At 42.4% G+C, this 15575-nt stretch overlaps 1 protein-coding gene, 1 non-coding gene and 1 pseudogene across 4 annotated transcripts; 1 reads left to right on the plus strand and 2 right to left on the minus strand.

Moving 5' to 3' along the window:
• Window positions 1-135: 135 nt before the first annotated feature.
• On the minus strand, window positions 136-207 carry trnap-agg (transfer RNA proline (anticodon AGG)). Its single transcript has one exon. It is a non-coding gene; the product is annotated as a tRNA-Pro (tRNA).
• Window positions 208-676: 469 nt separating this feature from the next.
• On the plus strand, window positions 677-8538 carry fam114a1 (family with sequence similarity 114 member A1). Of its 2 annotated transcripts, XM_086032539.1 has the most exons (13): window positions 677-798; window positions 1508-1807; window positions 2459-2540; window positions 2623-2870; window positions 4467-4601; window positions 4678-4830; window positions 4916-5051; window positions 5855-5937; window positions 6810-7016; window positions 7110-7255; window positions 7519-7591; window positions 7688-7741; window positions 8267-8538. In XM_086032539.1, exons 2-13 carry the CDS (start codon window positions 1514-1516, stop codon window positions 8390-8392), a joined length of 1737 nt encoding a protein of 578 aa, XP_085888665.1. In that variant the 5' UTR covers window positions 677-798; window positions 1508-1513; the 3' UTR covers window positions 8393-8538. The 2 variants fall into 2 exon arrangements, with proteins under 2 accessions (XP_085888665.1, XP_085888666.1); XM_086032540.1 differs by lacking the exons at window positions 6810-7016; window positions 7110-7255; window positions 7519-7591; window positions 7688-7741; window positions 8267-8538 and adding exons at window positions 6265-6360; window positions 6472-6715.
• LOC147146398 (uncharacterized) lies at window positions 8452-14775 on the minus strand (annotated as a pseudogene). The gene is made up of 10 exons (XR_015087050.1): window positions 14164-14775; window positions 13134-13412; window positions 11968-12243; window positions 11620-11730; window positions 11456-11491; window positions 10734-10769; window positions 10615-10656; window positions 10032-10064; window positions 9867-9917; window positions 8452-9147 (listed from the first exon to the last, which is right to left on the minus strand). The product of XR_015087050.1 is annotated as an uncharacterized LOC147146398 (transcript).
• Window positions 14776-15575: the final 800 nt, after the last annotated feature.

Below are 15575 nucleotides of genomic sequence, written 5' to 3' on the forward strand. Positions count from 1 at the left end.
TAACTTTGTGACATTCCAGTTCATCGATAGAAATTGGTTTGTCTAGTAATACAGAGTTTGAGAGATACTCTTAGAGCTTATGGATCAGTTAACGTTTCAAACGTGTTTTCGGGATCAATTCAACATCAAAAGAGTGGGCTCGTCCGGGATTTGAACCCGGGACCTCTCGCACCCTAAGCGAGAATCATACCCCTAGACCAACGAGCCACGTCACAGTGCGTTTTTATTCTAAATTTCTTGGGCTTTGTTTAATGCAATTGTGAGCCGTGTTTGTGTTGTCTTCTCTGACCATTACTGCCGACAAAATTCAGAGTTTTGTCACGAATCGACTGGCCTTGCACTGCACTTCCACGTCACTGTCGTCATTACCCGACCCGAAAACAAAAGTCATTGTTTTAGTCCGTGTGTGATAAAACTTAAACGGTCAGTGACTTTTAAACTCTTGGTAAAGCGTGAAGAACAGTATGATCTTGGCGGCGTTACTCGTAGGACGATAGTTGTTAGTGGCCACAGGTAAAGTACTATAGTCACATATTTTACTTTGCGGCAACTGCATCTTTACCGGGGTTTTTTTTCACATAATAATGCATACAGTTGATGTCTATGGTTCCGTGGAGGACCAGGGAAACATCTTGACGGGTTGTTACTCTTCGGCGATATTGTGTTGACTTGGAAGACGGTCGTTTGTGGAAGGCGTGACGAACACTCTTGACAATTGTTGTTACTCTTCGATGTCGAGGCTCACCGGCCTGCCGACGTGGCGGGGCGGAAGAGGAGCCGCCGGCTGGTACCAGACGGGTGAGTTGCGCTGTCACTTTCACACGCCAAAACAATGCAAAGTTGGCTGCTCCCACCAGTTTACATGACAGTCATGTTTCAATAAACGATATGCACTTTTGAAGGCGTTTTGGGGGAAATCATACGATCAGGTGGCTTGCAGTCGTGTGCGCTGCGACGTATTTGCTGTCGTTTGGAAGTTCGCATCTGCATTCGTGATTTGAATAGTTTACACAACTTCTGACACGCGGATAAGGCTTTAACTTTACTGCCTTACATTTAAATGGATGATTTGGTTTCTAATTTAAGAGAAGGTGCATACAAAGTCATTGTCCCCCAAGCCTCCTCCTTTGCGGTAATATGTGTTGATTTTAAGCACACTCGTTGAGGTCTAAAACTATTTTTTTTTTAAATCTGATCAAAGTTTGTGCACACAGCGAAGTGTAAACAAGACAGGATGACACAAGTGTTATGAATATGTGCAGTCAATAACCAGCAGGTGGCAATGTGGTACTGTTGTTTTTTTTTTTAACCAATCAAATACTGCATTTTACAAATTGTCTATCTGTAACTCGATTCCATTTTAATGGAACAAATAGCAGAATTTAGATTGTAATCGTAGGCCAGTGCTTTTAAAAAATATTTAGGCCAGCAGACTCACCGCCCACATGGATACCATACGAAATATCGTTATCAGTATATTAAAAACAGTCATTATCTGCACTTCCAGATCACGATGTCCCAGTCTGCCCCCTCTGACGCAGAGAGTCTCCCTCCACCTGCACTGACCCCTGACCCCGACCTCAGCTGTGGCCACGATGTCCCCGAAGAACCTGCAGCGCCCGCCCAAGTTCAGCAGCCTCCCCAGACCCCCGAGAGTGTCCTGCAGACCACCGAGGTGGCGAGCGAGGACACCGGAGACGTCCTAACTTCCTCTGAGACTCAGCTGGAGTCTGAGGGTCAGCTGACTGAATGTGACCAATCAGTGAGCCTGGAGCCAGACGCGACAGAGGACGAGCAGGATGGGGAGGTTGGTCATTTATCAAGAGAGATGGATGAAGTAGATTCATTTTGAGAAATGTTGTGAAGTTAAAGCAGCACTGGGCAAGATTTCGACCTTAATAAAAAAAAAATTCACAAGTAGTTGAATAGGAGTTTTGTCATGCCCCGGTGGGGGGGGGGGGGGGGGGGGTCTGTATCATTTTTACTGGCACTAATCAACTTTGAGGAGGATCGGATTGACCCTGGCACAAAAAAAAAAAAAAAAATACAAATATCCTGAATTGCTTTATGGCTTATAGCGAAAGGAGGAAGTGAGTATGGCGTAAAGCAATTCAGGACATTTGTATTTTTTTGGTGTGCCAGGGTTGCTCCCCATCCTCCTCAAAGTTGTTTCGTGCCTGTAAAAAACCATACAGCCCGCCCCCCAGGGCATGACAATAGTCCAATTCAACTACTTGTAAGTCAATATTTCATCACAAGAGTTGTGAAAAAAAAAATGATGATGGTCGAATTCTTGCCCAGTGCTGCTTTAACTATAATTTTGGCTGAAAAAAAAAAGTGAAATTGGATCATTTCCTCCAGCACACCTGATGATCTTTTGTAATGTGCTATTGGCGCAGTGGTTGTGATTGAACCAGATGATGAGACAATGTACAGGAAAACGTGCTGTTGTGTGCAGAGCTCACGTTCCGGGAATCAAGTCTGGGGAGGTTGGGGCTCCTGGGGCAAATCCATCCTGAGCAGCGCCACCTCCACAGTGGGTACGTCTCACACATGAGCTCATCCGTCCGTCTTCTGTCCCCTTGTGCCGATTTTCATCGTCTTTCTCTTGCCGCGTCACAGGTCACAGTCTGACGTCGGTCAAGGCGAAGGCGGGGGAAGCTCTGCGTCTCCGCAGGACCTCCGTGGGGGAGGAGGCCAGGGAAGAGGAGGAGGAGGTCACTGCGGAGGAGGAGGAGGAGGAGCCGGAGGGGGGAGGGGGGAGCGGCCAGCTGTCGGGCCGGGAAGGCTCGACCCCTGTCAGCGCCGCCGCCGCCGCCGCCTCCAACAGGGGCGTCTTCTCGGCTCTCTCCAATGTTGTGCAGAACACGGTGAGCGCACATCGTCACGCCGCTCGAGAAAAAAAACAACTTCTGAATCATTTCCTGTTGTTACCTCTGCCGAGGAAGTTGTGCTCGTGTGTTTGTGGACAATCCCCATCCTCACGTTTGAATCCGCGTTGTTTTTGCAGGAATCGGGCAGCTGATTAGTCGTTCAAAATACTGTCGAATATTCCCACCGTATTTTGCCGGCAATTTCAATTTAACATGAAGGATTGTATAGTGGTACCTCAAGTTACAAACTTGATTTGTTTCATGACCAGGTTTGTAACTCAAAAGGTTTGTAAATTGAAGTATGTGTTTTAGGGATAGACCGATTTTTGGCTTTTTGACGAATATCTGCCTTTTTTTTTAAACTCTGCTGGCGGATAATAAATCAATTTGAAACAGTGGAAATCAAAACAAATATATGTGAGAGTTTAATATTTCTGAAATTTTCATTTATTGTAGAAAACTACATGGAGCTATTGTTTATATATAATGATTTAAAAAGAAAAATCACCATTATGCAAACCTGTTCAATAAACACGCTTAACGACGTTTCAACAAGGTGAAGAGTCCATTTTTCTTCCGATTTTGATGCCGATATTTTCCTTTTCACTGGAAATGAATATCGGCTCCAAATATCGGTTATCGGCCTCCTTGACTACTAATAATCGGTATCGGCCCTGAAAAAAGCATCTCGGTCTATCTCTAATGTTTTCACATCCGCAGCGGCGCAAACGCCCATTTCTACCCGCGTACAAAAATACCAAAAGAAAGAAAAACTCCACCCAGGTGCACAGACTTGCGCAGGGCACAAAAATAGGGCCCTAAATGTTATCAGTTTGAAGTTTTCTTTTTGGGAATGTACAATCAATTACAATTCAACCAAAGGTGATCAATTTACCCGCCGAGCAGGAATGTTGCTAATTCTGCGCCGTTTTGGCTCCTCCTCCACTCAGCTCCCTGTGATCCCTCCACATCTGAGAAGCAGCTATGTTCAGCCTTGTTTTGTCTCGGGATATCTCCCATTCCTTCGTTTGAACTTTTCTTGCTAACCGGATGTGGATATTCCGTCCTAGTTTCAGCAAAGCTCCTCCCTCTCAGACCGCCGGGGTGCTCCACTGTGAGTGTGCCCAGCGAGTGCACGGCAATGATTGACACCTCGTCAGCCACGCCTTCCGTCTCTATGATTGGTTGTTTTTTCTTTGGGAGTGGCAGTTTCTTAAAAATATACATTTTTAAAAAACATTTCGTCATGTACTACTGGCAGATCATACTGACAGTTTTAACTCATTCACTTTCATTTTCAGACCCTCTTTTAACCTTAATGTTTGAAAAAATTTGAAAAAAAAAAATATATATATATATATATATTCCTGGGATTGAACGGCTGGACTGTGAAAAGACAAATAAATTCGTCAATGGCAGCGAATGAGGTAACGACAATGACAAAAAGGATTTAAAAAAAAAAAAAAAAAAATTTTATTGAAAACTCCCCTTTTAGTCGCCACTGTATGTATATTTACCCCCCGCCCCCACCCCAAGGAATTAAAAAAACAAAAAAAACAAAAAAACTGTTTTGTGTCACGCTGGGTCTCTCAGGGCAAATCTGTGATCAGCGGCGGTCTAGACGCTTTGGAGTTCATCGGAAAGAAGACCATGACCGTTCTGGCCGAGAGCGATCCAGGGTTCAAAAAGACCAAGACGCTGATGCAGAAAACCGCCTCGCTGAGTCAGGTATGGTCACAAAGCGCCTCCGTCACGCTCGTTGGCAGGACGTGTTGCACATTTGTCTCCGCTGTTGTTTTTGCAGATGTTGAAGGAAGCCAAGGAGAAGGAGCGCGCGCGTCTGAGCAACCAGCCCATCAGCGCGCCGACGGCTCATTACGGGATCCTTTTCGATGACTACCAGGGCTTGTCCCACCTGGAGGCTCTCGAGATCCTGTCCAACGAAAGCGAGGCCAAGGTCAAGCTGTAGTTTGGGAAAGGATGACAGATATGCGGGCCGGGGGCGCGTAACTTTGAGGAATAAAGCCAAGCTCCGCCCACAGGTCCAAGCCTACCTCTCCTCCCTCGAGGAAGAAGAGCAGGAGGAGGTGAAGAAGGAGCTGATTTTCATCAAGGGTGTCTTCATCAAGAGGGAGGGGGAAATGGAAGAGGGGAGTGGGAATGAAGAGCGGGCGAAGGGTAATTTGACAATTTGAATTGAATATCATTTTTGCCCGATTGGAAATATTGTATTGCAGGGTTGACCGCTCGCCGTCGTAAATTCTTTCCTAACTGAACCAGCCATTTGGAAGCGATAGTAGCATTTTAATTGCCGTACAAGTGGAAAAAGAAATTCCCACGCTCGTAACTGTAAACTAACTGGTGACTGTAAACTAATAAGACGGTTTATTGCGACTCAATTTGCTTTAGTTCATTGCATGTTGTATTTAAAAAAAAAAAAAAAATGTTTTAAAGTGATTTTAGTTGAATTTGCATATTCCTATTGTAAACAGTTCACTCGTTGATATTTATGCGCTTTTTAAAAAAATAAACAAATCGGGAGTTACAACACTTAATTTTACTCAAGTTGGGACCATTTTCTTTGACCAAAGTAATATTCTAAACATAATTCGGTTACCTGCGTATATTTTTTTGCTTACTCTACCCACCTTTGCAAGTCAGAATGTGCACCGCTTTATATAAAGTTGCAAAAGCATTCTTAATCGACACACAGTACACACTTTTGACCCAAATGGCAACATTAGCGGCTTTGATGACAACCATTCTTTTCAATCTGGTTACGATGGCTGCTGAGCGATGCATCTCGGGAGTTTTGCTGAAGTCTCACAAGATTAGCGGAAATCACGCGTGACATTACACGGCGACCTCGTTTGTTTTTTTGTTTTTTTTACAATGGCGGCTTTTTAAAAAATATCGTAGATATACTGTTTTTCGCTCAAAATGATTCAAGTGTCGCTGTCTATGTGTTTTTAATTTTGCAGAAACTGATGAAGAGTTTATGAGTGTGCTGACAGAGTTGCTGTTTGAGCTTCATATCGCTGCTACACCGGACAAACTCAATAAGGTACGAGATGTACACAACGCAGCTGTTTGTATTTTGGGCCACAGACGAAATGGCACCTTTGCAGTATCTACAGAAAAGGATGCATTTTTTAAATGGACACACGGATCAGGTCATTTGTATAGAGAGTTTCATTTGTTTGTTTTACCAATATTTTTAATCTTATTATTTATAATGAATCAATTAACCAATTATTTAACAAGATTGGAGCGGAAGTCAACCCAAACATTTTTTCCAAGAATATGTTCTATGCAAGCCCACTAGTTGAAACAAGGCATTCTGATAAATATTGCGTTTGTGGAATAAGAGTTATAATCCACCCGTTTTTAGCCATCTCTGGGGGCGGCCATTTTGTCTCTTCTGTCGACTGAAAATGACGTCACAACCGCAGGTAACGACAACTCACGGCTCAGCTTCAGAACACAGGTGAGCCGTGATTGGTCGTTTGGTAAAATATCCCATAATGCAAATGCCTGTTGTTTTAAGGATAAAAACTGCAGAACATTTGAGAGAAATATTGAAATATTGTGTTGACAGAAAACCAGCAGTAAGCAAGCAAGAAAAGACTTGAGCAATCTTACAAGGACAAGAAAACTCCACATTTTACTCGCCCTCATTTACAGCACAGTGGCTTATCTAAAGTACCGTACAGGCAAAATCAATCATCTGTCAATCAATTTGCATCGTTACGTCACCACGGCAGCAAATACATTTTAATCAGAAGCTGCAACGTGTCACTGTAGATACGATGACAAATTGTATCCAAATGAGATCGGCTGTCTGGTATTTCGCATATTAGCATCTAATCGTGCTAATGCACGCGATTAGAATACATCGAGATGCAGAGCTGACAGCTCGTAATTGCGCATCTCCAGGCTCGGTTGAGCGCTCACGAGTGGGTGAGCAAGGTGGAGCGGCCTGTCGCTACGGAGATAGTTGGCAGGGAGACGCAGGAGCAGCCTGGGGGAGAGAAGGGAGAGAAGGAGGAGGAGGCGGGAGACGGAGCGGCGCAGGAGGAGAAGCGTGAGGAAGAGGAGGAGGAGCCGAAGATGAAGAAAGAGGACGGGCTGACATCTGTGGAGGTGAAGTGTCGTCGCTGTGGTGGGCCAGAAATGGAATGATCAATACTTGTGATCACATTTCGTCCGTGTCCGCATCCCGTGTTTGCTCTGCAGGCCGTCTACATGTCGTCGGTGGGCAGTCTGGCGGAAGTGACAGCCCGCAGTATTGAGCAGCTCCACAAGGTGGCAGAACTGATCCTCCACGGCCAAGAGCAAGAGCAGGAGAAACCGGCGAGGGATCAGGCGCATGTCCTCACCAGGTGTGCGTTAGCATCGCTAATGAAAACTAACAAAGTAACTCTAATAAAAATTGACAAAGCGTTTTCATTGACGAGATGAGATCAAAACGAAAATGCCTTTGAAAAAGGAAAAACTGAAACGACAACTTATGGTTATCAAACTAACTGAAAGTAACTAAAATGATAGCGAAAATAAAAATTAATAAATCGAACAACTCTGCTCTAAAAACTAAATAAAATTCCGTGAACTGACTGCAGTGAGGCCTCCACTTTTTTCCTGGCAGGTTGACATGCGCCATGTGTCAGGAGGTGGAGTGTTTGGCCAGAAAGTTCTCCGATACGCTGCTCCTCGTTGGGGTAAGTATGAGCCAGTGCGTGTACGCTTTGAAATACATATACACAAAGGAGATAAGAAATTCTGTGCGAATTCACACACACTGTCGTCGTTGTCAGTGTCAGAGGAAAGCCGAGGAGCTCAGTCCGCTGGTCGACAACGTGCTGCTAGAGGTGAGAAGAAGAAGTACATAGTTTAAGAAACATTGTTGCATGTATACTGTACATATACATGAGTGTTGTTGTTGTTGTTTTTTATCGTATATATAAATGTAACCGTATCCATATTATCTTTTTCAGTTCTTCCCATAGGAAAAAAACTTGAACATAAATTCCAGTGCAAAACTGTCTATATCCTAAAACCTCAACCTTTTACACTCTCATTTAAGTTGAAATATACCAGTGTTGATATTAAAACTATTAAAGTGCCTCACGCATCAAATGATTTGTTCTTAAATGTCACGCAAGTTTAAAAAAAAAAAAAAAAAAAAAAAAAAAGTTCACAACTGTCAATTATAAACAACAAGTGACAAGTGCTAGTCTTGCTTACTGCGGTCATGCACGCTCGTGAGGACACGTTGGAGTGAACTTTCCATTTCTACAACTATGATAGTCTACCATTGATCTTTTGTCTGTAATATCATCCAAAATTCACATGGCACGACAATGGTGTTAAGTTCCCGCCTCTGCCGTCCTCAGGGCTCCAACAGTACCAACTACATCCAGAATGCCTTTCAACTTCTGCTGCCTGTCCTGCAGATCTCCCACATTGAGAGCCGACGCTGCGCCACATGCGCGGAGCCGGCAGCGCACGCGCAGCACTAACACACACACACACACACACACACACACACTCACTCAAAACTATTGTACAGAAAAGGGTTCCAAAAAAAAAAAAATCCACATGAGCTTCTATCGACATTGTCCGAAGCTGTTTATTTATGTGTATAATACAAAGTTAACATTGACGTGTTAAATGGTCCGCAGGCAGCCTCTGTGCGTGGCTGACCCCGTTGTCGTTTGTTTTTCTCGTGGAGGCTTCGAGCCACGTGCTTAATACAAAGATCATCACCCGAAAACTCAGCATAACCAAAATGGGTTGGTGTCTGTTTACATTAATAAAAATAAAAAATAAATACATATAATAAGCACACTTGCACTCAATTGCCTTGACTGGCACAAGAGGATTGTTTTCCTCTTAAAATGCCATTATTCATGATTACTGTATTTTTCTGTTTGTTATATTAGATGACATCTAACACCTCCAATCGATATCACCTTGAAGGAAATGTATTCCCCCCCCCCCCCCAACAGTCACCCTACTAGCATCCAAAGCAAATGGCATGTATAGCTATGAAATAAATAAATGCTCTGATGAGATCTCAGGTGCTTTGTTGTGTGGAAACTTCAGAACATTTGAACACCCAGACCATTTTTCCACATTTAATTAAGCCATGGACAGATGATGATGATGATGTCATTTTTTTTTTTTTTTCGGTGAAACTAAAGTTGTGTTCTGTCTGTCAGCAGCTCAGCTCCTCTGTGAAGGAAAATCACTGTTGGACGGTGATGAAGATTAGCTGTAAGAGAAATATCGTTAAAGTAATGTGAGATGCATACGGTCAGTGATACGTAAAGAAACAACTACCTGAAACTACAGCTTACGTTTATAAAGCAAAGTAAAACTCACTGTCATCATAGCAAAAATGTCATTTGTCTTTGTCAATTAATAGCAGCTTTTGCGGATCATTTCATTTCTTATTTCGGTATTGCTCTACGTCCGTAAAAAAAAAAAGTTGTTTCGTTGGCTTTACTTTATCGCACAATATTTAGTGACTTTTTTTCTTCGTGCACTCGACAAATTTGCCATACAAAAGCAATATTGAAACGAAGCATTTTCGAAAAAATAAAAACTTAACAAACCTGTCCCCGAATCCCGATTAAAACGAACTGAATTTTAAAAACCAATGTCAAAACGAAATAAAAACCAACTATCATGAAAAGAACGATTATAACCCTGCTCAGGAACCTTCTACACTGTATATTTTATAAACTGACTGCAAATGAACGTTTTACGTTACATTTTTAAAATTAATATGAAAGCATTAAATAATGGTAGCATCTTTGTCATCTTGATACTTTTTTTTTTTTACCATACACAGTTGTATGTACCTTTCTGTTAAGACGTACACTTCGATTATCTTGAAATGAAGACCCGGATGATAAAGTGTGACCGCCACTCTTTTTGAGAAATGTTTCGTCTTCGCGTCATAATCATGATTTGAACATGTTAGTTTACCAGTCACATAGCAGTGGTCCACATGTCCATCCAGTACAGTTTCTGCATCATCTGAAAAATGAAGGCGTGAGCATCGTCAATGGTAAGCTTCATCCATCCAAATTCATTTTTATGACGGTGGTTATTGTCTGTGCTGAAGTGTGTTTGGGCGTTATGATTTCCTACCAACTACTTCGACCTCTTCAATTGATGATAATCCTGTCATGAAAAAAGAAAATCAGTTACAGCAGAATTTTTTTTTTTAAAAAGCAAGCTATTAATATGGAAGTTAACCTAAACATATTTTTTTCAAGAATATGTTCTATGCAAGCCCACTAGGTGAAACAAGGCATTCTGATAAATATTGCATTTGGGTATTACGTTAATCCACCTGTTTTTAGCCGTCTCGGGGGGGGGGGGGGGGGCGGCCATTTTGTCACTTGTGTCGACTGAAAATGACATCACAGTTGCCCGTGGTTCAGGTAACGACCAATCACAGCTCTACTGTTTTCTGATGCTGAGCCACGATTGGTTGTCATCTGAGCCCTGAGCAGTTGTGTTGTCATTTTCAGCCGACAGAAGTGACAAAATGGCCGCCCCCTGAGATGGCCAAAAACAGGTGGCTTTTGCTGCTTAACTCATATTCCACAAACGCAATATTAATCAGAATGCCGTGTTTCAACTGATGGGCCTGCATTGAACATATTCTTGTAAAAAAATGTTTGGGTTGATTTGATTTTCCTCCTTAATATGTTCTTTTCTTACTGACCTGACCATGTGGGACGAGGCTCATTACTATGACGGTTTCTCCCTTAAAGCATTTGAAGTAATTAAAGTCATGTCACATTAAATGCACGCGTATGAATTTTAAAATACGTCACAAGTTACCTTTGAGAATGCTGATCTTGGTGTCCTTGCTTCCATCTAATCAAGAGGAACAACAAATTTGATCTCATCTCAAATGATAAAGTGTGACATGGAGGAAAAAACTTTAAAAGAAATATATATATATATTAGAGGTAGACCGATATGCTTTTTTCAGGGCCGATACGATACCGATTATTAGAAGTCAAGGAGGCCGATAATTGATATTTGGAGCCGATATTAATTTTCAGTGAAAAGGAAAATATTGGCATCAAAATCTGAAGAAAATTGACTCTTAACTTTGTTGTAACGTCTTTAAGCATGTTTATTGTTTCAGGTTTGCATAATGCTGATTTTAAAAAAAACCCAAAAATGATTACAAGAAATTTTTGACAGTATACATCGGCGTATACGTTATAAAATTCTAACAAAAAGTTCAGGGAGGGGTTGTCAGCATGTCTTAAAAAGGATAAAGGAAAACTTAAACAATAGCTCCATGTAGTTTTCTACAATAAATGAACATTTCAAAATGACAGAAATTTAAACTTTCTCGTATATTTGTTTTGATTTCCACAGTTTTGAATTGATTTACTATCGGCCAGCAGAGTTTTAAAAAAGGTTGATGCCGATATTCGTCAAAAAGCCAAATATCTGTATCCCTTATATATATATATATATATATATATATATATAATATATATATATATATTTTTTTAATTATTATTTAAAAAAAAAAAAATTTTCACCTTTCAACTGCTGCCCAGGGAAACCATAACCAAGATCTGATGGACAGAAGACATGTGCAGGTAAATTCTCGTAAATACGCCACTTTGAATGCGCTACGTACAATGAAGTGAATCTATGATTGTGTGTGTATGTGTGTGTGTGTGTGTGTGTGTGTGTGTCTTACTGCAACAGCGTCCACTCCGCTTCATTTGTCTGAGGAAAGCTGAGGTCAAAGTCAGCAATCCCACACACAAGAGAACCAGCCAGAGGATCGTGAACACGGCACCCCACTCGTCTGGAACGGAGACGACAAAGCCACAACACTCAATGTCAAGGATTTACCGACAGACTCAACATGGGGAACCTTTGCGCAATCGAGTAAGAACCAGTACACGAGCTGTATCGAAAAAATGCACCGATGGGTGCAATCGGCTAACTTGTCTGTGACTTTCAATCAAAACCGAGCACTCTTACAACAAGGTTGCACAGCATCCAATGACGGCACACGTTAGTCATCAATTCCCACACCAACCTTCTTGTGTCTTGAGCGACTTCTTGCTTTCTGCGGCGGAGGAAATGGTGTCATTTGACAGGCTCAAGAGACAAACGATGTGATTGGACGTCTCTGAAGTGGGTGGGCCCAGCACGCAGCAACAAGATGCCCCCCTGTGAGCTGCGTCTTCCGCCTCCTGCTCGGGTGGCTGAAGGTGGAGGGAGCTGGAATTGCTGTGGCCATATAAGGTGAGCTTCAGGAAGTGAGCATCTCCCACTTGAAGCTTCGCCGACACCTCCATGTGAACCTTTGCGGCTGGAAATGGAAACGTATCAAATGATTTTCGGATGGGGAAAAAAAAAAAAAATGGAATTTAGACCGGCTAGCAGCATTTTAAATGACAAAGGTAACCCTTTTTTTTAGCATTCCTAAATTTTTGACCGTCAGTTGTATTGTATGTTCGGATCACTGTGGTGGTTAATAACATTTGTTTAAGGAGGAAGTCAACCCAAACATATGTTTTTCAAGGATATGCTCCCAACAGGAGCACTAGTTGAAACAAAGCATTCTGATTAATATTGTGTTATTGTGTTGAGTTAATCCACTTGTTTTTAGCCATCTCAGGGGGTGGCCATTTTGTCACTTCTGTCGACACATTAACTCTTAATCCACAAACGCAATATTCATCAGAATGCCTTGTTTCAACTAGTGGGCCTGCATAAAACAAAATGTATAAACCAAAAATATGTTTGAAGTCAACGCAAACATATTTTTTTTCAAGAATATGTCCTATGCAAGCCCACTAGTTGAAACAGGGCATTCCGATAAATATTGCGTTTGTGGAATATGTGTTAATTCACTCGTTTTTAGCCATCTCTGGGGGCGGCCATTTTGTCTTCTGTCGACTGAAAATGACATCACAACTGCTCACAACGACCAATCACGGCTCAGATTCAGAGAACGGGTCAGCTGTGATTGGTCGTTGTAAGCAGTTGTGATGTCATTTTCAGTCGACAGAAGACAAAATGGCCGCCCCCAGAGATGGCTAAAAACAAGTGCATGTTGCTACTTAATTTATATTCCACAAACGCAAAATGAATCAGAATGCTGTGTTTCAACTAGTGGGCCTGCTGTGAACATTTTCTTGAAAAAATTATGCTCGGGTTGACTTTCGATTTAAAGACTATAAACATCTTCACTGGTACCTGAAGAGGAGTTGTTACTATGCAATTCTGCCACACTCCCTTGTGTTTCACACATGTACCAATTTGTGTGCGGGTCTTCACTCCTCGCATCGTCTGACGAAGGGCTGCTGTCAGCTTCTCTCTTGTCACACGTCTCACGCCATTGCTCAGCTCCCGGGATGGCAGGAGGCTCACATGACGTCTTTCTTCTCACCTCGGCATCTGCACTCCGCCAGTTCTCCCTCTTCCTCGCCCGCTTGTCCCGTCCACACGGCAAACAGACCAGGTTGACTTTTGACACTGAAAGGAGAGTGGACAATATAAATATTAGAGCCGTAATTTGAATATGAAAGAAGTGGAGGAAAAAGGAAAAAAAAAAAAAAAAACTCTCAAGTGAACTCGGAGAAGGGTATAATTAGAAATAAAACGTGTCTGACATGAAAAAGAAGACGTGAGGGAAGCACTGAGTGCGGGCATGTGGCTCAGAGCCAAGAGAGGAAATTGTGTTTTCAAAAGTTACACGGGGCGGAAATCATCGACTACCAACGTAGTGGTGGAGTGGAACTCAGGCACGAAGACGCAACGACCAAAGTCGGCGCCGTCCCGTGCATTAACATTTACACAAAAATCCTATCCAAGGCCACATTTGGAATCAAAGTACATTTTTCAGGTTTAGTGGTTTTGATGCCCTTTCTCAATACATATGTATCCAATGTTCCAAATAGTTGATTAGAATGCTCTAGATTTTTCCGAGAAGTTATACAAACATTTTGACATTTTCCTCAAAATAGCTTCAAGGATGTTACATGACCAACCCAGGAGTCGGTATGTATGATGCATGGTGGCCAGGAAGAGCAAAAAAAAAAAATGATTCCAAACTGTAAAAATTTGAGCAAAACAAATGAACAACAAGGCTGCACTACTGGATGGCTCCGCAGAGTACGATTGTGAGTGAAATGCTCAAACGTCAGAACAACGTGACAAACTTAGAAGCACTTCCCGTGGAAGGCCGTCTTTAAAAGGCACGAGCACACATTGAATAACACCTCACCTCTGTGTAGAGTGAAAAAATCTGAGAGGCAGAGGATGATGATGAGGATGACCAGGACGAGAAGCTTCGTCGCGATTGACCTTGTCATGTCCGCGCGCACACACGCACAGGCGGACGGAAACTCTCGCCTCCAGTGTGACTTTGAACCTGCGCTTTCTGCCTCCCTCTTCAGTTTCAAAACGTCCGGCCCTCTTCGTTCATCTCTTTGCTTCGGGCAGAGCCTCCAAAGGCAAAAGCTCACGGCTTAAGGGCGAGCTAGGCGATGAAGCAACAGGGCCGTTTGCACACCGCACGCTGCTGCTTCTCTTCCGCTCGTACTTCCTGTCGTGTTCACACAGACTGACCAAAAAAAAAAATGGATCTGCCGGCACAAATGTGAGTCGAAATGTGTCTCGAGTGAGAGTGTGGCGAGACTGTGATGTGCGGCATTCACGCAGGGAGCAATGGCATGCACTCAACAGTAGGTGGCCTACGGTGTGTTATGAATGAAGAGTTTTGCGTAAACGGTCGCATTGGAACGGATGTGTTACGTTTCGAGCGTCGTGTTGGAGTTATCGTCATGGTGCATTTCTCAGATCTGAATTGAATTACTCAAATGCACATCCATTTACCGGCTGGGAGTATCGTGTGAGTGGATTGAATTGTTTACAACTGTTTAACTAAGACAGCTTTTTAGCTGCCAGCAACCGCTGTGTGATGGGATGATGATGAAGATGATGATGATGATGATGATGATGATGATGGAGCCAAGAGACATCACGAGAATATTTAAGAATGCGTAATAACACAATATTAATCTACGGAAGAGGATTAGGGCCAGTGGGGGAAAAAATTGTTGGTCAGAGTCTCACTTTTATTTCAGAATTATGACTTTATTCTCAGAATTATGACTTTAAAGTGGGAATTCTGAAAAGTGAGAATTCTGACGTTATTGTCAGAATTCAGTAAAGTAAAGTCAGAATTCTGAGAATAAAGTCAGCATTCTCACTTTAAAGTCAGAATTCTGACTTTAAAGTGAGAATCTTGCCAACCAATTTTTTGCTTGACACATTCAGAAACTAGCTAGCGAGCTATGACAAAACACAGCTAGCTATGACCAACTATGTGGGACTAAATACTATACATTATGATATTCTGTGACTATAAGATTGGCAAAAAAAATCCGGAATTGAAAAGATGTGATTTGAGGAAGAATAGAGATGAAGAATCAGGGATAAATATCAGGAAATGAAAGCATGTTTTTCTATGAGAAAAGAAGGAGGAATGGGGTGGGGGGGGGAGCACAACGATTTAGTGCTGTGTTAGCAGAAAGGCGTTGCCTCTAAAGCTTTATGAATCATTATGTCGAAATGACAGGGCGATGAGGTGCTTATCGTCGGTGAAAAAGGTTGGCCTCCTCCATCTTATATTCA

This window comes from Filicampus tigris, chromosome 6 (genome assembly GCF_054856515.1).
Source record: "Filicampus tigris isolate MCC_2025a chromosome 6, RoL_Ftig_1.0, whole genome shotgun sequence".
Lineage (NCBI taxonomy): Eukaryota > Metazoa > Chordata > Actinopteri > Syngnathiformes > Syngnathidae > Filicampus > Filicampus tigris.

Excerpts from the sequence above, each read along its gene's own strand:
- fam114a1 (XM_086032539.1), top strand. The coding sequence starts at position 1,514 with ATGTCCCAGTCTGCCCCCTCTGACGCAGAGAGTCTCCCTCCACCTGCA. Across the intron at positions 7,017-7,109 it reads ACGGGCTGACATCTGTGGAG|GCCGTCTACATGTCGTCGGT; the intron begins GTGAAGTGTCGT and ends TTTGCTCTGCAG. Across the intron at positions 7,742-8,266 it reads TCGACAACGTGCTGCTAGAG|GGCTCCAACAGTACCAACTA; the intron begins GTGAGAAGAAGA and ends TGCCGTCCTCAG.